General features: G+C 42.0%; 1 protein-coding gene across 2 annotated transcripts in view; it reads left to right on the top strand.

The window, feature by feature from the left end:
* Positions 1-1,032: 1,032 nt before the first annotated feature.
* WWC1 (WW and C2 domain containing 1) overlaps positions 1,033-24,513 on the top strand; it is a 75,582-nt gene continuing 52,101 nt past the window's right edge. Inside the window, exon 1 of one of the 2 annotated variants that reach the window (XM_083596825.1) lies at positions 1,033-2,218. In XM_083596825.1, the coding sequence (XP_083452951.1) occupies positions 2,100-2,218 (119 nt within the window). In that variant the 5' untranslated portion in view covers positions 1,033-2,099. The remainder of the gene's footprint in view (positions 2,219-24,513) is intronic. The other variant, XM_083596826.1, reaches the window with a different exon arrangement.

Below are 24,513 nucleotides of genomic sequence, written 5' to 3'. Positions count from 1 at the left end.
TGTTGGCAAATGGCAGTAGGGATCTTAACAGCTGTTCTAAATCAGATTGTTCAGCTTTATTATGAGACAAGAACTGCAGTGACAAGGTGAAGGGCAGCCATTCTACATCCTAACAAAATACATGGTCATTTTTGTTGCACTTCCTCCATATGCAGAGGCGCTTTCTTTTGATGCATCCTTGTGATTGGTGGAAGAGTGGTGCACTTCCCATGGCATCTGTGGTCAGCATAATGGCTTACACTACCTACCTATGTTTTATCTTAAAGTTTGCTGCATTTGTGTGACACTGTCAGCTGAGCATAGGTAATGCAAATGCTATCCTTGAGTGTGTTCAGTTTTTCCACTTCATTTGCAGTTTCCCATGAAATGGGCAGCTTAAAAAATGTTTGTTCAACCTGAAGATCTATGAAATTGAAAGGACTTATAAACAGTGTTAAGTTATAAATCAGTGTCATTTTTCAGGATATACAGAATCTCTCCCCCCCCCCATCCTTTGGCACATGCTTGTGGTGATACACAAGGCTGGCGCTCCTGTGCGTAGGGTGTGTGTGTTCAGTTGTACATCTGGAAATGTGGGGGTGCTCGCTGGGGAAATTTCCATGGAGTGTCTTCAAGACTAACAGTTTTGATCACATGGATATTTTTGATGAAATAAATTTATTTTCCAGGTATGTCTGCAGAAGGGTATATGGAAAATTCCCCGGAGGATAGCTGCAGCGAAAACAAAGTCCTGTGGCACCTTGAAAGAAAGTTACCAACTTTTAAAGGCGTAGGGGTAAGCTGCAGTCCTTTGCTGAAGTGGAGAGGCGCACCCCAAAGCTCAAGGTAATAATAATAATAATAATAATAATAATAATAATAATAATAATACTTTAAGTTGCCACAAGGCTCTCGATGTTTTTCCCGGGGTAAACCCGGCAGCACCTCCGGGGCTCCTTCCCCCTCTTCGACTGACAACAGGGGACGTCCGTCCCGACGTCTCTCGAGTGCGTCCTCCCTTTTCCCTGTTGCCTTGGTGCCGCCTGCTTCCTCGACGGCAACCTGTCTCGGAGCCAACGAGGCAGCCACGCTCCTCAGGTCTCCTCCTCAGAGCCTTCGCGCAGAGGGAGATGCTCGGGCTCGGGGGGAAACCGCCTCCCCCCTCCTCAGTGACCCCCTAGCAGCCTGAGAACTCCCCGCCCGCTCTCCGCAGATATTGGCAGTGGGGAAGCGCGTCCTCCCCAGTTGCCTCTGGGCAACTTTCCCATTAGCCGCAGAGAGGGAGGGCTGCGTGCGAATCCCCCTCCCCCCCCCCCCGCGCGCATCCCGTTCCTTCCAGGTTCGGCCGCTCCCAACCTGGCCAGAGGCTGGGGAGTATCTAAGGCTCCCCGTGGATTATCAGCTCCCCGCTCCAGGCAGGAGCAGTAGGAGGCGGCGGCGGCGGCGCTTGTCTCCAGAGGGCTGGCCGTCTTTGCGCTAATAGCCGCCTCCGACACATTCCCCTCTGCGTGCGAGTGTGCGCGCGCGCCATGCAAGGTTGAGGCGGCTCTACTACCTGCATTACAGTAGCACCGGCGTGAGAAGGGGCGGAGGAGGCGGGGAAAGAAGGAACCTGGGAGGCAGGCTGAGCATTGTGCGCGTCTCTCGCCGGAGCCATTCGACGGAGAGGGAGCTCGACTGGCGGCACAAGAGAAACCCTGGCGGGGAGCGTGGTGGGCTTGGCCCCGTCGAAGGATTAGCGCCGGCCTTGCAGCTCGCGGGCTCCGGGGAACTTGCCCGGCGAAGGTGAAAGAGGGGAGCCGGGTCTGCTCCTGGCGGGGACGGGTAGAGCGAGGCTCGACGGGGCTCTCCGGCGCCGCTTGCAACACCTGGAGGACTCGAACTCGCCCCCCCCCCGCCCCTAGCGCCGCCCGGCTGAGGATGCGAGGCTCCCGCCCCGCCGGCTGCCTCGCTCTCGCCCCGCGGCCCGCCGCGGCCCCTCGCCCCGGCCCGCCGTGCCAGCTGCTGGGCTGGGCGGGGGGTTGCTGAGCTCTTTGCATGGGGCCGCTGCCGGGCTCGCTCACTCTGTCTGTCTGCTGCTGCTGCCGGCGGCGGCGGCGGCGGAGAAGGAGGAGGAGGAGATGCCCAGGCAGGAGCTGCCTTTGCCCGAGGGCTGGGAGGAAGCTCGCGACTACGACGGCAAAGTCTACTACATCGACCACGCCACCAAGACCACCAGCTGGGTGGACCCGCGGGACAGGTGAGGCAGGACGAGAGCGAGCCAGCGAGAGAGAGAGAGAGAGCCGGCTGGCCGGCTGGGAGGAGCTTGGCTTGCCAGGCGAGGGCAGCAGGTGCCTGAGCTCTCCCGGGCCAGGAGGGGAGCGACTTGGGGGCGAAGCGTGCGCTTCCACACGCCTCCGTCTCTCCCCTCCTCCAGCTCCGCCGCGCGAAGCTAGTCAGCGGGAGGGATGACTTGAGAGCAAGAGGGACGCGAGGATTGGGGCCGGCCGGGTAAGCGGGGGCTCGACTGTTTTCAATGCTTGGTCTCACTCTGGAAGATGCGAAGTTTTAGTACAGTTCAGAAAGGGGATTTTGAGCATGTGCAAAGCGCCTTTCCCATGGCCCTTAAATTTGACGCGCGCGCACACAGACAGACAGACAGAGGGAAGCGTTAGCCCCTGGCACCTGTGTAGTTGTAAATGGCTGAAAGACACCATGGGAAGGAGACCTAATCTAGAAGCTGTCTGCCTTGTTCAAATCAACTTGCCATATGGGACAAACCACTCACATGTAGCATTTAGTACTCACAAGCTTTCAGAGGCCTGGACGGGTACATTGCTGGTAACCTCAAGCTAATTGTATTTACTCCTTTTTTTTAGACCTCTGCACACACTTTTCTGGTAGTGTGCATTATTTTCTTTATCCCGCCCACATTTTATTCCCCAACCACCCTGTGAGGTAGATTAGGTTTACAGTGTGTGCTCCCAAACCACCTGGTGAGTTTTATTCCTGAGCTTTGTAGTGAACAAAATTGTCCCAGAACCTGTCATTCTAGGTGCTTCTCCATTTAGTAGATGCATGTATATGAGATAGGCATGTGTGAAATGTTTACATGGCTAAGCACTTTACTTGTGGCCTATATCAAGTTTGTCTCAGTCCTAAACTGAACTGTACAGGTGAAAAAGGCTGATACAGACTTGCCACAGTTCTCTTTGCCTTTCCCATTTCACAACAGGAGCCTGACACCTTTCTATTTTAGCCTTAAGTTGTAAAAAGGCAAGGGGTGGGGAAGTTATGAGAATCAAGAAGAGTCTTGTCCTCTAATTCCAGAAATATGGCGTAGCCAGTGCTGTGGTTACCTGGTGCCCAGGGAAATCTGCTTGGGAAATTCACTCCCAAATCACATCAGGGATGCTTCATTTTATATTATTACAGCACAAGTTCTAAAGCTTAGTTTCGGCATGAAACTTTGAAATGCAGCATACCAGTCCCTATCCCAAGGGCTCCATTTTGCTGTCCTGCTGGTGGTTGTAGCGACTGCTTGTTAATAGTTACCCTTACCTTTTTGCATTTTCTACAGTGAATCCTGACATTTGAATGGGTTCCCAGATATTTATGTAAATTGAATGTTACCTGGAATGATGCTAGTCAGGACTAGCTCCTTCCTCCATTTTTTAAGACTTGTCAGAACACAATTGCACCTGCTCAACTGAAGGTGTGTCTCAGGAAACTGGAGAAATCAAACAGGTGCATAGAACCTGTCAGACTCCTTGGTTGCTACATGCTAAGCCAATTTAGTTTATTTTTTTTTAGGAGCAGGTACATCAAAATTTGCCACCAGGAACACAATGATCTATTGCTTATAGGAGACTGTTGCCAAAAGCAATGATAATCTCTGTGCAACTACCTAAAATTACTTGGTTATCTTGCAGATTGCATTATGTAGAAGTCTTGTGAGGTGTACATGTTGGTTCCTCACTTGCCCCACTTCTGAAACACTTTCTTCAGATGAAAACACTTTAGGACATCCCTGCCTATCTCTATTCTGAAGGCACCAACTGTCAAATCAGTATAAAATACCTAAGTATGATAGTCTTAAGCAGTGCTTTTTTTCCTAAAAAAAAAAGTTTAGGGGTACTCTCATTTTCCTACTCATATTGAAATACTGCCCCTCAATGAGGCCAAACTTGGATTCACAAAATGTTTAGGAGTATGCGTACCCCTGCCTCCCCCCAGAAAAAAATGTACTGGTCTTAAGTATGCATATATGGGTTAAGGTTCTGTTTGAGATGAAAATAAAATACTTTAACGTTTAGAATATGGCTGGAATACTGGAATTTGTTCCAGAGCAAGATGAATGGTAGGAAGTGTAGAGCAAAAACTCTGTAAATTGACTGTTTTTGTGACCAGTATAAGATCCTAATCTATTTTGTGTTGGACCTCACTTTATTGGGCTTTTACTTTTGCAGATGATAGTCTGGCCAGAGAGTTTGAGAGTGGAGAAGCTTTGTAGAATTTCTGTCATGGATACAGTATTCACACTGTTCTTTGGTCACAGACAGACTTTTAAGTGTTTAGTATTTGGAGATTTATTTATTTATTTCCTTTCCGGGGAGCAGTTTGGGTGTGAGTAAAAACAAGTATGTATTCTTGGAAATGTAATGCTGCTGTACACATTTGGGCAAAGCCCAAATATCACAAGTTGCCACTCCCAGATTGTAAGAATGCAGGTAATTTGGTTGCCTCATTGTTTTAGTTGCAACAGCATAACGTCTTTGAAGGCTGAAAACTTGAAATTTGGCAAAGGTTCGCTTTGTGTTTTAATTAAAAGTGTTGGAAATTAAGATTTTAATAGCACTATAAAATATTCAAGTGCAGAACTAAAAATGTGTATTTTGTTGTGCCTTGCTACTCTTTCTTACCAGTTTAATTCAGAAAACCTTCAAAAACCCTATTACACCAGTTTTGCTATCTTAGCAATCAATTGCATTTTGATTCTATATATGCAGACAAATGTTGATTTTGTTGAGCTGTACAAAATATCATAGTGTTTGCTTCTAAAGTTAATCAATTAGAACATTAATGTGGGTGCTGGATTTGGAGCAGCTGTGCAGGATGAACAGTCCAGAACATCTGGAGGACTCCATGTTGGGGAAGACTGCTCTAAATAATTTTTATCTATTTACTTATCACTGAGTCATTTATTGCTTAATTTTTTTTCTATTTCCAATTCTCTCTCTTTTGACCTCTTCTCTGTAAGTTTTAAAGTTCATGGCACTTCTGTGAAAGGTATACAGTGCATATGATACAGTGAAGTGTATATGAAATTTTAGATAACATTTAACTTCTTTTTGCAAAAGATTGCTTCTATCCTCCTTCCAGCAAAGTTAGGCAAATATTGTAACCAGGCTTATTTATTTATATTAAAAATATGCCTCAAATAAAGAAAGGTTGATCCAAATATAACTTTGTTTTTCCATTAAAAATACTAATTGTGCATGGGCAAGAAATTTCAGACTTTGTGCCTTGTCAGCTCACATGTCTAACTGATCTTGCTTTGAACTCAGAAGAATTTTTAATCTTGTGCAGCTTAAGCTTAATGAACAATTAGTTTTCAAATGGTACTGAAATAATGTAAACAACCGAAAGACTTGTGCATATGTGGTGTGGCTTCAGAAATCCTGTTGTCAATATTTTGTTCTATAACAAATACCTTGAAGGAACACTGCTGTGTATTTGATTTCACAGGTGGCAGTGCACCAGTTTCTCTGTTATTGTAGTTTTAAGGTGATCTAAGAACTTGTATAGCTTCAGTCTTGAGGGTGAATGGTTTCGGTCCACCTAGGCTTTTAAGGACCATGTTGCTTTCCACAAAAAATATGTCATATGCACAAATGTGATGATATAACAATAGTTAAAATGATTGTTTTCTTTGCTCTCAACGTGGTTGGGTCAATCTAGCAACACTTAGTTATGTAAACTATATTGCATCCCGGAATCCTAATAATATATATAATATATCTCATAAATCCATAATTGCAAGAATGTAGTAGTCCTCATTTTATGTGCACATCTAGGATGCCACTTCACATTTCCTGTGTTATGTTCGTGAGAACATAGGAGAGCATGGTTTTGAAGTATGCTTGTAGAGAAAATGCACAGAAATATATTGTGAGCAATAAAGGACTCTAACTGGGGTGGGGGAGAGTAACCTAGGTGTAGCTTCTAGTGAAAGTTGGGTGTGGGCTTTGAAGACCTAGGTTCAAAGCCCTGCTCTGACCATAAGAAGCTCATCTGGTAACCTTGAGTTCTTGCCTCAAGCTGTCTAATATAGAGTGGTTGTGAGGATAAAATGGGAATGATCTCATGTACATCATTCTGAACTCACTAAAGGGAAAGGAGTGGGGGGGATACATATATAATAAAATTAAATACCTAGATTGGTAGGGGGATCTGCCTCCTTGATGTAAATTTTATATTGCTTTCTGTGTGTCCCCCCTCCTTTTATTGTCAAATACAGTGGTAGGTCTGGAGGTCTGTTCTTAACCTGAAACGGTTCTTAACCTGAGGTACCACTTTAGCTAATGGGGCCTTCCGCTGCCACTGTGTCGCTGCCGCATGATTTCTGTTCTCATCCTGTGGTAAAGTTCTTAACCTGAAGTACTACTTCCTGGTTAACGGAGTCTATAACCCGAAGTGTTTGTAACCCGAGGTGTTTGTAACGCAAGGTACCACTGTACTTTATTGCAGTTGCCTAGGTAACTTAAATATTTGCAGGTTAATATACAGTATATCTTTTCTGTGCTTTTCTTCTGTTACCGAGATTAGTTTAAGGAGTAGAAATTAGGGTTCCATATGCGTGATTGTATGAAAGGTTTATTAAAAAACAAACGCCTGTGCACACAAAACGTTGCCATGAGCAGAAACAAAGGGAAATGATGACTGAGAATTTTAATCTTGAACAATTAAAATGCTAGATCACTGCTGATCTTGAAACATTCATATATGGACATTTTCAAGAGTTTATATACCCTTTAAAACATTATTTACAAGGTTCATGAAGCATTATGCTTACTTAGCGCTGGTGCAGTAAATTACGGTACACTAGTAAATGCTAAAGCCAAAGCACTCTCTGGTATAGTACTAGTGATAGTCATTAAACCAGAGCGTGCATTTTTATGTGGGCATAGATCCCAACTTCCTGCAAGTGGAAGGTTGGCAGAAAGAGGCTGGGAGGCGATTGCGACTTCCTCTTTACTCCTTTGAACCCACATAATGGAATGAATCCATGTCACCACATATTACCTTTCACAAAACTAATGTTCTCCGACAATTCCTTTGTTTCTTAAACACTGTTTATTTCCCTCTGCATTTTTGAATTGACTCATCTACATTCTATCTGATCTTGCAGTGTTGTTCAATCTATATGGAAATTGCTCCTCATCTTTTTCTGACCTTGCTATCGAGGCAGCATCTGTGGTGAAGCAGAGGTTTTAATTTAACTATTAGCAATAGACCATTCAGCTTTAATTTAAGGCAGTCAGAGTCTTGCCAACTAGTGACTGTGTAATTCTTCTGGGGCAACACTGCCTAACTATACGCTTTCCTAAGAGCATAAACCAGGAATGGGGGAGTCTCAGCCCCTAGGGCCAAATGCTGACCCATAATCCTCTCTGTTGGGCCCTCCCAACTCTCCAAAGGCCACACCCCCTTTCTTCAGAGCATGTCCTTCACAGGTCTTTTCCCTCCCCCTCCTGAATGCTTTCACCTGGCTGAGCTTACAAGGAGTTCTCTGTTTCTGTCTCTCTCTCTTGCACACACACAGCACTCAGACATACAGCTCTGTAGGATTACGCCAAAGTTTGTATTGCAGGCAATCTTTGATCACCAGCTGAGTCCTGGCACCAGTATATTGTTTTTCTAGCAGGTATTCAATTTTTGTTTTACAAGTTTTGATTAGGTGATAAATATTACTTGTGAGGAACTGCAAGGGGTGGAGACAAATAATGCATCTAATTTTGATTTGGCTTCCAAAAAAACATGAAACCCAAGCTTTAAAGCTTTCTGCCCTAAGGTTCTGGAGAGAAATTTGAATATGTGAAGGCAAATATTGCTGATACTTGTTCCCAATGCCAGTCAAGCCAGCGTCAATTAAAACAAAACAAAAAAAGCTGTTGAGTGCTTAAAGTGTGTTAACATTGGCATTCTGAAGATGAGCTTATTCCAGCCTGGCTTCCAAGTTAGAAAGACCGCTGGAGTAATGTGGGGCAATGCCTGTGACAAAATAAACACATTTCTCAGCAAGGCTTCAATGTGAATGCTTCCTCTACTATACTGCTTTATAAGTGCTGTTTAAAAAACTCACTTTTTGAAAATTGTTGTATTTGGTTTACATTGTGCTAAGTATGTTCACTTGAACCCCACCAGAAGGATTTAAGGTGCACTTAAGTTGCTCGTCTTGGAAACATGCTTTCTTAATACAGTTTTAATAGTGCTTAGGTTTGAGGTGCTCTCTTTCTCTCTCTCTTTCTCTCTTTAACTGTCAAATATACTTCTCACTCTTCTGGAAAAGTTACAATACTCTGGTGGGGGTGGAGAATCAAAGCACTCTTTCTCTTCATTGTCCTTTTCAATTCCCCTCCCCTTCCCCCAATAGACTTTCAGATTGGAACCACCTTGCAGTATTGCAGTTTAGTGATGTTCTGTTCTGCTTCTGTTGATCGGCTGATGTGAAATGTGTTCTGTTGGTACTGTAACTGAATTCATCCTCCAGAGAAGGCTGGATAAGTAGCCAGCTTTGGCTAGGGTCTGTCATGAGTGCAGTTGGGTGATTTTGCTTTGCTACCCAGTCAAGAAAGGGCAACAGCAGGCATTGGATTGGGAAAGTCTGCAGCTGCATAAGCTGCAGTTCTGCCAAAAAGAATAATGAGAGCAGTCAAGAAAAGGAACAAAAGCAGCTGAGAGATGCCCCACATCTCTGAGATTTTTTTCTTTACACACTGGGTTTTCATTTGCAAATTGGCCCTGTGGTATTTGTTGTTTGTGCTTCTCACTGCACTTTCTTCTTCTCAAATCACTTTCTTTGAGAACTCTTATTTTGTTTAACTAAATTTAATTGCATTTCACTGAGGCATCTTTTAACTGCTGATTACAAACCTAAATTGAATTTCTGAACTATGTTTATAACTGAGATTTTCTACTTTAAAAAATAAATGATTTACCTATATGTAACTGTTTAGCATTTATGTAACAGACAATACAAGTGAAGCTCAAAGTACTTTACACCTATAAACTCATGAAGGTACTTTGCAATAATCATAACTGATTGTATATTTCTCTGTAGGCCCATGTTTAAAATCTTATCCTAGCTGTTAGGCACTTATAAATAACATCCTTGCTGTAGCAATTGGAATAAAATATTTGAATACTGTGTGTTTTCCTTTCAAAACACATTTTACAATGACTGTGTTTAGTACAAAAGTACATTTTTTTGGTACTAAAATACAGATAACAAAGAAGAATATCAAACTGTGAGACTTTTGTGTATGTGGGCTATATCCCCCCCCCCAGTGAGGCTATAAATGTGATTTGGGTCATTTTAATGTGGGTTTTTCAAGAGTTTCGAGAAAAGTCAGGATTTTGTAATAGAGATGTTGTTTCTGCTCTGGGAATTTAACATTTGAAGTCTTGCGGGAAATGCCGTGTTTGGTAATTTGCACATGTCTCATTTCTTCATCTTACATGGGTCTACAGCAAGCAAGAGTGATGGCTTAATTAGGGGTAGCCTGTGGTAGTCAGTGGCTGTGCACATGATTACTAGCTTAAAACACAGAGAGGTAGTTCTTTCTGGCTGCTGGTTTGAAGCTGGTTCAGGAAAAACCCATACAGAAAACCCAGGATAGATGTGGATGGTGGCTAATGTGTGTACATGGCTTCCCAAATCAGCAGTGGGATTGAACCGGGGGCAGAGTAGGTGGGAGAGTGTACAAGTGTGAAGGAGGAAGTCCAGGCTGCTTCAATCAGAGATTATTGTGTTGTATTGGCTCATAGGGTTGCTCCCGCTGAATGTTAATGACTAGAATAGGATAGTATTACATTGTTTATCTATTTCTTTAAACAATGCATGTACCACTTAACTGCAGTTGTCTTATTGGAATTGGTTCTTCTTCATAGAGCAGGACCGCTAAGCCGATGCCCCAGGGATCTTATCAGGCCCTTTGAAGTAGGGATGCAGAGACCTCTTTCAGCCTGAGGACCACATTCTCTTGTGGGCAGCCTTGCAGGGCTGCATGCCGGGGACAAAAGTGGGTAGCGCAACTAAGTCTTAGCTTTTGTACAATAGCCTCGACAAAGTTCGATATAATGGCAAGAGCCATTATCACAGTCCAATGACAGTCTCAAGGGCCAGATGGAGATTCCTCGAGGGCCACATTTGACCTCTGGGCCTGACATTCTCCATTCCTGCTCTAATGTGACATGAGTGATACACTTCCATACAGATTACTGACATCCTCATGTCTGGAAAGTTGATGTCTTTAATATAGCAAAAGAGCTGACCTATCAGTAGTACGGTCTTAGCATTACACCGCCCTTCTAATTACATTAAATATACAACAATCCCTCAGTGTGACTTGTAGTCCAATATGTGGGGCTGCCCTTGGGTCTGGTTTGGAAGCTCCAGCTGCTGCACAATGCAGCCGCCGGACTGCTGATGGCAGCATCTGGTCAAGAACATGTGAGACCACTGTTGTTGTTTTTTAAGCCATGTAGCACCCTCGGGTTTCAAACCGCTGTGGGCGATTGCAAGATCCAAGCAATGCATTGGTCGATCAATCAAACCGCTGGGCTAAGCTGGCTCATGTGACACCATTGTTAAAACACCTGCACTGGCTGCCCATCTACTACCAAGTTCAAGATTCTTGTTTTAATTTACAAAGCCCCAAACAACTCTGGTCCAGCGTACCTCAGGGATCGCCTGAACCCTTATATCCCAGCTTGATCATTGAAATAAACTGTGGGAGCCTTATTGGCCATTCCCCAATTTGCTGAGGCTCATTTGACAACAAGAAACTGTGTGTGTAGGGTCATCGGCCCAGTTCTGTAGAATACTCTGCCAACAGAGATTCAGCAGTTGCCTTCTTTGCCAACTTTTAAATGCCTGCTGAAAACTTTTCTATTCCACCAGGCTATACAGGCAGCTAAGAAAACATCCTTCCACAAAGGTTAATTGATGTCTGTTTTTAACTTTTTATGGTTTTATTCTGTGGGTTTGATATCTATTTATGACAAATTGGTATATACAGATTTTTATAAATAAAAACAATATTAAATGCCTTTATAAATATTATATACCTTTAAAGAATATACTTAAGGAAACTGACATAAAACTGCAATGGCATTTTCCAGTGCTGTATTCTGGAATGTATATATATATTTTTAAAGTAATTTTTATTAAGAGTTTAAAGATTACAAAAAGAAGAAAAAGAGTTAAACAAAGCAAAACAATACAATACAATACATAAAAAACAAAAAAACACTACTTATCTTAACAAAACAAAAACAGAAGCAATTAAAAACACATCCAATATTTCCATATCTTTCATTTACTTGTTTCAACAACCTCCTCACACCTCCCTTTTTTGTATTCTAGTTCAGTTAGCTATTTCAGCAAATCCTTTCCATCTTTCTCAGTTTTTGTCCTATAATTTATCTTAACACAATCTAACCTTATTTTTTCCCCTTTGGCCCATTAACAATCTATTTTTACTTAATTCTTTATAACATTTCTGCTAAAGCCATATAACTTCATTCCATTTCATCCTTCTAACATTCATTAATTTTACAGTGTTTCTGTAAATAGTCTTTAAATTTTTTCCAATCTTCTTCCACCGACTCTTCTCCCTGGTCTCGGATTCTGCCAGTCATTTCCGCCAGTTCCATGTAGTCCATCAACTTCATCTGCCATTCTTCCTGGGTGGGTAAATCTTGTGTCTTCCAATACTTCGCGAGAAGTATTCTTGCTGCTGTTGTAGCATACATAAAGTTCTATCCTTCTTTGGCACCAATTGGCCGACCATGCCCAGGAGAAAGGCCTCTGGTTTCTTCAGGAAGGTATATTTAAATACCTTTTTCATTTCATTATAAATCATCTCCCAGAATGTCTTAATTCTTGGGCATGTCCACCGAAGGTGAAAGAATGTACCTTCAGTCTCATTACATTTCCAACATTTCATAGAATCATAGAATCATAGAATCATAGAGTTGGAAGAGACCACAAGGGCCATCGAGTCCAACCCCCTGCCAAGCAGGAAACACCATCAGAGCACTCCTAACATATGGTTGTCAAGCCTCTGCTTAAAGACCTCCAAAGAAGGAGACTCCACCACACTCCTTGGCAGCAAATTCCACTGTCGAACAGCTCTTACTGTCAGGAAGTTCTTCCTAATGTTTAGGTGGAATCTTCTTTCTTGTAGTTTGGATCCATTGCTCCGTGTCCGCTTCTCTGGAGCAGCAGAAAACAACCTTTCTCCCTCCTCTATGTGACATCCTTTTATATATTTGAACATGGCTATCATATCACCCCTTAACCTCCTCTTCTCCAGGCTAAACATGCCCAGCTCCCTTAGCCGTTCCTCATAAGGCATCGTTTCCAGGCCTTTGACCATTTTGGTTGCCCTCCTCTGGACACGTTCCAGTTTGTCAGTGTCCTTCTTGAACTGTGGTGCCCAGAACTGGACACAGTACTCCAGGTGAGGTCTGACCAGAGCAGAATACAGTGGCACTATTACTTCCCTTGATCTAGATGCTATACTCCTATTGATGCAGCCCAGAATTGCATTGGCTTTTTTAGCTGCCGCGTCACACTGTTGGCTCATGTCAAGTTTGTGGTCAACCAAGACTCCTAGATCCTTTTCACATGTACTGCTCTCAAGCCAGGTGTCACCCATCTTGTATTTGTGCCTCTCATTTTTTTTGCCCAAGTGCAATACTTTACATTTCTCCCTGTTAAAATTCATCTTGTTTGTTTTGGCCCAGTTCTCTAATCTGTCAAGGTCGTTTTGAAGTGTGATCCTGTCCTCTGGGGTGTTAGCCACCCCTCCCAGTTTGGTGTCATCTGCAAATTTGATCAGCAAATTTGATTTATTATCGGGCAAATGGTAAATTTTCGTGAGCTTGACTGGTGTCATGTACCACCTGTAAATCATTTTCATTAAATTCTCTCTTAAGGCATTACATGCCGTAAACTTCATACCTGTGGTCCATAACTGTTCCCAGTCAGCCATCATAATGTTGTGTCCAACATCTTGTGCCCATTTAATCATAGCAGATTTCACAGTTTCATCCTGAGTGTTCCATTTCAACAGCAAGTTATACATTCTTGACAAATTCTTAATTTTGGGATCTAACAATTCTGTTTCCAATTTTGATTTTTCCACCTGGAAGCCAAGTTTTTTGTCCAAATTATATGCCTCCATTATTTGGTAGTAATGGAGCCAGTCTTGCACTCTATTTTTTAATTTTTCAAAGCTCTGCAGTTTTAATCTGTCTCCCTCTTGTTCCAGAATTTCCCAATATTTCGGCCATTTGGCCTCCATATTGAGTTTTTTCTGAGCCTTCGCTTCCATTGGTGACAACCATCTTGGGGTTTTATTTTCTAACAAGTCCTTATATCTTATCCAGACATTAAACAGTGCTTTTCTGACAATATGGTTTTTAAACGCTTTATGTGCTTTAACCTTATCGTACCACAAATATGCATGCCAACCAAATACATTGTTGAAACCTTCTAAGTCCAACACATCAGTATTTTTGAGAAGCAGCCATTCTCTCAGCCAGCAAAAAGCGGCTGATTCATAATAAAGTTTAAGGTCTGGCAGGGCAAATCCACCTCTTTCTTTAACATCAGTTAATATCTTAAATTTTATTCGAGGCTTCTTGCCCTGCCAGACAAATCTGGAGATATCTCTCTGCCACTTCTTGAAACAGTCCATTTTATCCAAGATTTGCAATGTTTGAAACAAAAACAGCATCCTTGGCAATACGTTCATTTTTATCACAGCAATTCGGCCTAACAGTGATAACTTCAGATTTGACCATATTTCTAAGTCCTTTTTCACTTTAATCCAACATTTTTCATAGTTATCCTTAAATAGATTCACATTCTTAGCAGTCATGTTAACCCCTAAATATTTCACTTTCTTAACCAGTGTTAATCCTGTCTCCTTCTGAAACTTATCTCTCTCAATCACAGTTAGGTTTTTCTCTAAAACCTTAGTTTTCATCTTGTTCAACTTAAAACCTGCTACCTGACCAAATTCTTGAATCAGTTCCAGTACTCTTTTAGTACTAGATTCTGGCTCCTGTAAAGTCAATACCAAATCATCAGCAGATGCTTTCAGTTTGTACTGTTTAGCTCCCACTTGTATACCTTTAACCAATTGGTCCCTTCTAATCATATTTAGCAGGACCTCCAGGACCAATATAAAAAGCAATGGAGAGATTGGGCAACCTTGTCGTGTTCCTTTGTATTCTGGAATGTATATACAGAAGGTTGGGTGCACCTTCTGAATTTGGATATTGTTGTTAAAACCTTCATGTTCAAGAGGTATCAAGATTTCCCATAGCTCATTTAGGTTGCAAAGCTAATACTTGTGAACATAGAAAGTTGTGTTATTCAAAGCATTGGTCCATCTATCTCAGTACTGTTCACACTGACTTGTAGTGGCTCTCCAGGGTTTGAGACAGGGAGATGCCAGGCATTGCATCTTTTGCACACAAAGCATGTGCTCTTCTACTTGTATCATATTAGTTCCACAATTGTTGTTTGTTTTGTATGAGTAAAAATCAGCTCCTTTGAAACAACAGTGTCACTGATTTATGAGATCAACCATATTTACAGAACTCCTAAAGCACAATCCTATGCTAATACTCCTTCTCTTTCTGATGGCATGTGTTCTGTAGCCTAGGGTGATTCTAGTTCTACATTCTCATGTTGCATCTACTTGGGTGCAATCACCCTGTCATTAATTTATAAATTTTCTACACTTTATTGGGATTTTGTATGGGGGCGGTCTGTAATTTTTTCAGAATACTGTTTATTAAGCTGGCTCTTGGATTTTCCACAGGTTTTAGCTCATCTGTGTGTACACTAATTAGAAGGAAGTCAACTAACAGAGCAAAACAGGATTGCTTACCATTTAATAATAATAATAATCAGTAAATTATTATATGCCTGGGCTACTTAGTCAGGTAAAATACTGCAATGATGAAATGCCAAAATTTAATTGTATTTACAAATTTCTAAATCCTTTGAACATTTCTATCTGATTTTTTGTTTGTTTTTGTTTTGCTAACTGTTCCTTGTTGTAGAGTTCACTTCAGAGTCTTAATTCCTTTATGTCTGAGGGTTAGCCAGATGGCCCAATAAGGCTTTGCTTTTTAACCCACTGCCTTTGTGAGCTGTGTTGTCTACAAGCATGTCAGCTTCTGACACTTGGGTTCCTCACATACTGTCTTTTCAGCTATATGTATTTAGAAAATAATAGTGAGTCAGAAATCTGCAAAGTTTCCAACCTCTGTAACAGGCTTCATGGAATTTTTATTTGCATACATAAACTACTGTCCAAGTACTGCTACATCTCTGTGTGTATTGTGTGAACACCATAGTGATTGGTGGCAGGGAACGTCTTCCAGAAGATTTGTAAGGAAAGAGGGAGCAGGTGGGTTGGGCTGTGCAGATGGATAGGGCTGCTTGCAGCAAGCGCAGCCTGTGACCTGCCTCTGCCTGGGTGTGACCTTACCAGCAGGAAGTGGAGAAACTGCAAGGCTGCTTCAGTCAAGGCCAAAACTCTTGACGCTAACAATCACTAACAATGACAGAAACCGTTGACGGATGATATCAGGCCTGCAACGAATGTACCCAATCAGCTTCAAAAGTAACCAATATAGATGCCAACAGGGAAGGAATGGCAGATTTTCCAGGCATGGGGTTAATGAAAGGTTTCTTCGCTGGACTAGGTTCAAGCAAAAGCTGAACATATTCTGTGTCAGTGCTGAGTGCTTAAATGGTATGTTTGATGAAAGAGCTGGTAATATGAGAACCTCTGCTTTCATTGTCAAAGGGATGGGGTGCTGCTGTGGTCTAAACCACAGAGCCTAGGGCTTGCCGATCAGAAGGTCGGCAGTTCGAATCCCTGCAACGGGGTGAGCTCCCGTTGCTCGGTCCCTGCTCCTGCCAAACTACCAGTTTGAAAGCATGTCAAAGTGCAACTAGATAAATAGGTACCGCTCTGGTGGGAAGGTAAATGGCGTTTCTGTGCACTGTTCTGGTTTGCCAGAAGTGCCTTAGTCATGCTGGCCACATGACCCGGAAGCTGTACGCTGGCTCCCTCGGCCAATAAAGCCAGATGAGCGCCGCAACCCCAGAGTCGTTTGCAACTGGACACTAAGGTCAGGGGTCCCTTTACCTTCATTGTTGTTAAAAAGTGGATTCCTAACTTTAGGATACAGAATTAGTTGTCATTATGTGTGGCCAGTACCTGGTGAAAATGCAGAATGAGCGATAAACAGGACTTGCAGTGGTCCAGAAGTGGGGTACGTCAAGCACAAGAGCTCCAGTCCCATCTGGGACTGGCTGAAAACAGGATCATATTACATTTGGAACTGATATTTTGCCTAGATTGGTATAGAGAATGGAAAGTGAAGAACATCCTTGCTTTTAGAAAGTAGGGAGATGAGACTTGTCAGAATAAATATGGAAGATGTATAAGGAAACAGTTCTACTTATTCTTGCACAAGGTGTGCTCTGATAGTGGTTAGTGAGATGGAACTTAAAGTTAAGACAAGAGTGTGAAAGAATACTAGAGAAAATGAACATGCATGAATGACCCTGGACTCTGCCTAAAAGAATCTATGAAGCCATTATGTGTGAGGTCAAAGTGACATTCTACATGGTTAAATATTAGTTATTTATGACTACAAGTAACTAAGGAATGCAAAAAATGTATGTGTTGCTGTTTGGCAACTGGTATGCTATTGTTCTTTGACCCTAAACTACTGGAGACATTACATTGCGTTCAGTATTGATGAACTAGCGGCCTTACCATTTTTACTCCAGAATGGTAATTCTGTCTTCCAAATCTGTGTACATAGCATCTTACATTTAGAAGATACTAGCCTGATGACTGACTGTGACCTAAATTGAGTTGGAACGTTGTAATCAACCATTCACACAGCAACAGTCATGGCTTGTTGCTGTTGGTGGAAATTTCTGAGCTAAGAGGACCTTTTGTTTCTTAAGAAGTGGCCCCGCCTTCCGTTTCACATGACACCTGCTTTTTAACACACACACACACACACACACACACACACACACACACACGTAGATGATCTATGTCTGACTCTAGGCAGCTCTTGGGATCCTGGCTACATTAAACCTGTTTTCTATAAAATATACTCAAAAGCAACTCAATAGAAAGGTAGCAAAATGCAATTTTAAAATATCAGTAAAAAATTAATATGATAACATTTTCCATGAGATATGCCGTATGCCTAAAATACACCAGTTGGATTATCTCTCCCCTTCCCCATGCTCCAAATTGAAGATTAATGTTGTGGAATGTGGAGGATTCTACCATCCTGCACCTCTCCCCCTCTCCATCTGATTGGCACTCTGATTTTATGTTCCTCAGCTGCTTCCTGTGCTAATTGGCAGGGGAGTGAAGACGGGCTTGGAGGCTGCATAGAAGAGACCAGGAGTTTTGCATGTGGCCTTGGGATGTGACCTGGGTTGTCCATATGTGACTTCTATACTTCCTATGCTGATAGTTAAGCCCCTTAAATATGACATCACTTAATCTACTTGTGATCAAGCTGCACCAAAGGCTTAGAAATCAATTAAGTGGTTTTCTGGTTCACATTGTCCTAATTCAGACTAAACCCTGCAGAGTTATTTCATGGTTGATCACAGCCTTGTGTATATCAATAAGTCATTTACTAGGCCAGAAATAGCAATTGTTGCTTATGGTATATGTAAATAACAACACTGCTGCTATAAATAAAACTTACAGAAATTATTTAGTGTCTTGGGTCCATTCATAAGTTCTTCATGTATCCTTTTTTTACTTCAAGCGCAAAACTAGATAGTTATCCAATGCTACCCCTTTCTGGTGCATTTCTATCATTTGAAGTGGCAAGGGATGCATTTCAAAAAGGTGTCCAGTGATTGGCTCTTCAATAAGTGTTTATAAAACAGACACTATGCTTTAAATCTTCAACTTCAAAGCATATTTTCTAACAAGAACCCCACTTTTCTAAAAAGAAAAAAAGAATGTTGCTATGTTAAAAAACATGTTAAAGTCACTGCTGAGAAAAAAATGTTTCCAATAGATTTTTTTTTTAATCACCTGCATTTGATCTGTTGAAAGCAGCATTTTCTACTCAGTTCGAAAACATTACTAGGTGCAGATGGTAAAGGTAAAGGGACCCCTGATCGTTAGGTCCAGTCGCGGACGACTCTGGGGTTGCGGTGCTCATCTCGCTTTACTGGCCGAGGGAGCCGGCGTACAGCTTCCGGGTCATGTAGCCAGCATGACTAAGCTGCTTCTGGCAAACCAGAGCAGCGCATGAAAACGCTGTTTACCTTCCCGCTGGAGTGGTACCTATTTATCTACTTGCACTTCATGCTTTCAAACTGCTAGGTTGGCAGGAGCAGGGATCGAGCAACGGGAGCTCACCCCGTCGCGGGGATTTGAACCTCCAACCTTCTGATCGGCAAGCCCTAGGCTCTGTGGTTTAACCCACAGTGCCACCCACGTCCCTTAGGTGCAGATGGACTCTGTTGTATTTCTGAACTCCCTGGCTTCTGTGATTACCTTGACATTTGAGTGATATGTGGGAGGATATGTAAAGTAGCATCCAATGCATTGTTAGATGCCAAAGGATACCACAGCACATTGATTTCATTGTGCTGAAGAACAACGTGCAGACTCCACAAAGGGCTCCGCTGCACTCATGTTGCTCTTCAGAGGTGTAGGAATCAGACATTTAAAACGAGGACAACTAAAGTGTGAAGCCAGTGGGGGTGGAGAATCCAAAATGAAAACAGTGTTTCTGAAGGTTGACTTTCTAACGCATTATTAGATGGTCTGGTAAATACGCCAAGAGAGTACCAGATGGGGATGCTCTTCTGAGCTGCCTGCTGGTTACTGCTGCTGCCATAGTGACAAGAGGCTTCCCTCTGAGCAAGTGCAGAATCTCCAGGGACTTTAGATTGGATTATGTGCTTTGTGATAAATTGCCTGAATGGGAGCAAGACTGGATGGGAGTCCCTGCTGCTGTAATCTTGGTTTCATTCAAGATGGTCACAATTTAGTCTGAGATCCAGAAGCAACTATGAATTTGGTGGCAAGTGGGTTTTTTTATATATTGCTGCAAGCTGTACCACCGCTGTCGGGAATGTATGTTGTGGTGCTTTTAAAATGGTGCCTTTTCCCCACTATAGTCTCAACATGTCTGCTGCTTGTTTCCCCCTCTCTCCCCACTCCTGGACATTGAGAGAAGAATGTTTTGAGGGATATATACTGTATTTTTTGCTCTGTAAGACTCACTTTTTCCCTCCTAAAAAGTAAGGGGAAATGTGTGTGCATCTTATGGAGCGAATGCAGGCTGCGCCGCTATCCCAGAAGCCAGAACAGCAAGAGGGATTGCTGCTTTCACTGCGCAGCGATCCCTCTTGCTGTTCTAGCTTCTGAGATTCAGAATATTTTTTTCTTGTTTTCCTCCTCCAAAAACTAGGTGCGTCTTGTGGTCTGGTGCGTCTTATAGAGCGAAAAATATGGTAGTTAAGCTCTGTATATGTGATTGTGGGGAAAAATAGCCAACCACATGAGTTAAGTTACTTCTATTTTAACTTTGTTTTTTCCCCTGTATGTTTTTGACGCCTTATAATAAATATGTGACTCCTTATGATCAGTTTGACTTAATTTTCAATCAGATATGCATTTCCTCAACTCTTTAAAACAAGGCATGCACCATACGACCTGAGCACACCACATGGACCTGTTGACTACTGCTTAATGGTGTAATTGTCAGTGTCTCTGTATGAACTTCATACATCTTATTTCGCTCTGACCTGCACTGTTTACAACCTCCCAGGTACTCATGTGTACTAGCAAGTCAGGATAAGGCTAAATGCATCTGATGAAGTAGACTGCAGTGCATGCAAGCTTATGCTGAAATTTCCACAAGCCTCTGCTGCGTTTCCTGCAACATAGCTCCTTGAAAATTCAGCATACAGCTTTCTGCAAATATACTTTAAAAATGACATCTGCACAAGCATTTTACTTTCTTTTACTTCCTATAATGCTTGTCAGATTTTCAATGTATGTTCACCTTTAGCAGGAGTGGGAAACCTGTGGCCCTCCAGATATTGTTGGAATCTATAAATTCTGACTGTTGGTTGCATTAGTTGGGGCTGATGGGAGCTGGAGTCTTACAGCATCTGGAGGGCCCCGTCCTGACCGAACCACTAGCTGTGAATGAACTGCAATGGACTGCTCTCTCACCTCACCAAAGGACAGGTGAAATTTCCTCTCCTTTGACACTTTTGGGAACCAGTGGCCTTGTTTGGAGGACATTACTTTCCTCTCTGTATGTGGTGAGATAGAGAGCAGGTCTTGGTTTACATACATCACATACCAAAACTGTTCCTGGAGGGTATACTTCAAACACAAACAATTTGAATGTTCCTCCTTATTTAAATAATAATAATAATAACAAATCATTGGACATAGAAAAATAGCATGTTGGGGGAAAATCTTGGCTTAAAGCTCCTTGAAATGTAATTTTCTTTATGCCTAGATAAACTGTTTCCCTGTATTTTTAAAAATCACAAATCCCCCATCCTGTCTTGCAGTATATAGTGATACAGTCCAGCAATGGAGTGCTTACATGAACAAGTTGTGTGCAGACTGTCCCCTTAGTTCTCTGTAGTATAGTGCTTGGTCTTAGCAGCCCTATATTACTACAACAGAGAATCTTACAGAACCTTAAATCTTAACAGGTTTGATTGTGGTCTAGGACTCCGATGAAATGGATTGTGGTCCATGTCTCAATTAAAATGCTAGTATTTAAAATTACCCAGAACTCTTTGTAGAATATTTAAAGATTTCTCCCCCCTATGTTTCCTGTTCTTACAGGCAATTCACTTTTTCATAAGTTTCAGAAGCAGTGTAATTTGGATTCCTTAGGGCGGGGGTGGCGGGGGTGGGGGCTTGATAATCAGGTAGCTATGTACATGCACCAGAAGGACTCTTGGTTTATATAGTATTGGCTCAGTGGAATGTGACAGCTTGATCCGGTATCCAGGATACATGGAGGGTGGGAATGTAAACAAGAGCCCATGGCCACATTCCTGGGATTTCACTTCAGTTGAGAGAAGGAGGGAAATGAACATGATCTCAAGTACTTGAGAGTTCGGATCAAGATAAAAGGTGTTAATACTGAACACATACATTTTTAAAAAAACAACAACCTGGAGTTATGCTGGGGGCAAAACCTCAGTGTCACGTTCGTTACTGTGACACAGGTGAATTGCTACTGCCAAGAGGTACTGCATTTCCATGGGAAAAAGCCCTCCCCCACCCAACTTTGTATTTGTGAGGAAGCAGTTACTTAATAAGTTTTGCTTTAGAGCAGCTTGTGTTTGATAGTGGCACTTAAGTAGGTAACTCAGATAAGATAAAATAAAACTGACTGTGGTCGCTGCTGTGAAATGTCCTCTTTGAAAATGGGATTTCTCAGGGGAAGTGATTTTAATAAGGGTCTCTTCAGTTGAAGTGTTGAAGTGCAGTAATCTGATAACATGGCAAAATGTGGAAGAAGGTGGTATGTTTCACAGCAAGATCAGAATGCTAGAAAAGCAGGTATCTCCACCTCAGAAGAGTCAAACAATTGGTGCATTGTACTATTGCACAATGAGTTCTGAACACACACTGTGGGTTGAAGTAGGTGAGTGTGTGTCTATTGTGTCAACGTGGCTTCAAATTGCATCTGAGCCATATGTGCTCAGAAGGTGGCCTCGGGCAAGGCATTGGGTTGGATCCAACATTGACCTTGTAGTTGAAGAGAAGACTGTGATCCAGCAGAGGCAGGTTCTGGAGGGAGGGAGGGTGCTTGTGGAAGATGATTTTTGCTGATTCTTTTTCCTCTCCACCACTTTCCACACTGTTGCAAAAGATCATGGAAGGCTTTCATGGGGCACAGGGGACTGCAGAGGAAAGGAGGGATTGGTGAGTTGTATTCAGCTAAGTCCTACTCAGAGTAGACCCGTTGAAATTAATACACCTAAGTTAGGACTAACTCTACTCTGAGCAGGACTTGCATTGAATACCACCCATGAAAATTACCTCCCTCATCTCCAGTAAGAACATCCAGTGAGTATAGAGTGCTGCTCACTGGAACTCTGGCTCCAAGCCACTGGTTTATATCCAGCTAAGTTGTACTAAGAATATACCCATTAAAATTCATGAGCTGAAGTTAGTCCTGTCCATAAATTTTAGTGTGTCTACTCTATGTAGGACTAAGATTGGGTACAACCCCATTGCCTATAGGTTTCTGTTCACATGGGTAGCACTGGAATTATGGTGATTTGTTTTCTGTGCTTAATTTCTAAAAAGCATAGTTATTTGTGCTCAGTGGCTTACCAGCCCTGCCCTTCCTAATGTCAATTGTGTAAGGTTGTTGCTGTTCCTTCCCCACAGTAAGAAAAAAAACACTTTAATATTGCTATTTTAGCATATCCAATAACTTCTGGAGATGAGCCCAAATCAGATTAACCCTGTATACCACAGAAGGTTTTAAGCCACAGACATATTGAATATATTGCAGAAACTATTAACAATGTATGTAAATGACTGGGAAACAGAACTTGTGCCATAAAATCTGTTTTTGGCTTGCATGTGTGCATGCAGGCATACATCTTTCTGTAATCAATAAAAACATTTGGCTCACTAATCCCAGTTCAGTAAATTGGGGGCTGCTGGTTTGTTTGTTTTTTTAAATGCAGTGGGTAATATCTGCTATTCACAGTGTTCTGGTATAAATAGACCAAGCTTCATAGTGCTAAATTTTACTGTACCATTTCAAAACCAACAGTGAAGTATTTAAGAGTATCAACCATCTCCTAAATGCCATCTCCGTGGGATCACATGTAGGGGAATCAACAGACATGCAAAAATGTTTTTTCTAGTGTTACATTAATAAGGATTATACGTTCATATTTATGACTTGATTTGTAAATATGATACATAGTTTCACCACTTTCACCACTAGGCGAGATTGATAAGATGTAGCGCAGCATGAGAGAAGGAAAACAATTAACACCAGAGGAGGGGAGACAGGCCCCTAAGACTCATTTCATTGAATTTGACACCCAAGAACAGTTACAGGGAACATTTTGCACCCAGCCTTATTTGTGTCCTAGCATTATGTGATTACGTGTTACAATAAGATATGATTGAATCTGTCCAGATATATTCAGCTGTAAATAGTTCTATAAGCTGTTCCCTATAAGCTATTGCCATAGTGTTACATGCTGCCATAATGATTCTGTGTTAAAACCAAGGATATTTCACAATCCATTGTATTAAGAGCATGCCTGTGCAAGTCTTACTCATAATTTCCTATCCATCCCACTATAATAATGAAATTATGCACATTTAGCTGTAGATACCATGTGGGTGAAGGAGATGTGAACACTCAAGCAGTACTTTAGATAAATTAGGCCCCATAGAGGCAGCAGAACATTTTTGGTTTGGCTATGGAATAATCTGCCATTGTTCAGTATGGTAGATAACTATGAAGTTATGAAGTCCACTAACCCAGAAATAGTACTTCAGGTTAAAAACTTTGCTTTAGGATGAGAACAGAAATTGCACAGTGGCGGCATGGCAGCAGCAGGAGGCCCCATTAGCTAAAGTGGTGCTTCAGGTTAAGACCAGTTTCAGGTTAAGAATGGACCTCCAGAACGAAATAAGTTCTTAAGCCAAGGTACCACTGTAATTCTTTCTTTGGTGGATTTTTTTTAAGTAAATGTCTAGCCTGCAAACCTATGCACACACATACTAGGATGTATATGCCACTAGATTGTGGGGGGCGGGTCTTGTTTCTAAGAGAGCATCTGTATAGCTGGGCTGTTACCTTTTAGAATAAAAACTGTACTGTGATGGATCTGAATTAGCTTTGCATTCTAGTTTTCCATATTCCATATTCTTCAAGTTTTCCATTATCCTGATTTTGTCAGAGTGTTCAAGAGAAACATTTTTCTTCATCGGAAGCTATCTCTGTTGGGCCTTTAAAAATGTGTACTGACCCAATTTTTTGTTTCTCCAGAGGAGGAGATAGGTTCCAGCTGGAAGCACTCCAATGTCTTCTCTAAAGTCAGAAAGCATGCTTCTTGTTCAGAAACTCTCTCTGGAGCCTAGAAATATGTAAACAAAAGAAACATTTTGTTGCATTGGAGAAGAATTTGGGGGCCCTTTTCTCTATTGTTTACTA

Source organism: Podarcis filfolensis, assembly GCF_964270895.1.
Source record: "Podarcis filfolensis genome assembly, chromosome: 2".
Classification (NCBI taxonomy): Eukaryota; Metazoa; Chordata; class Lepidosauria; order Squamata; family Lacertidae; genus Podarcis; species Podarcis filfolensis.
The sequence above is the reverse complement of the archived record's forward strand: the minus strand, read 5'-3'. Positions and strand labels throughout refer to the sequence as shown.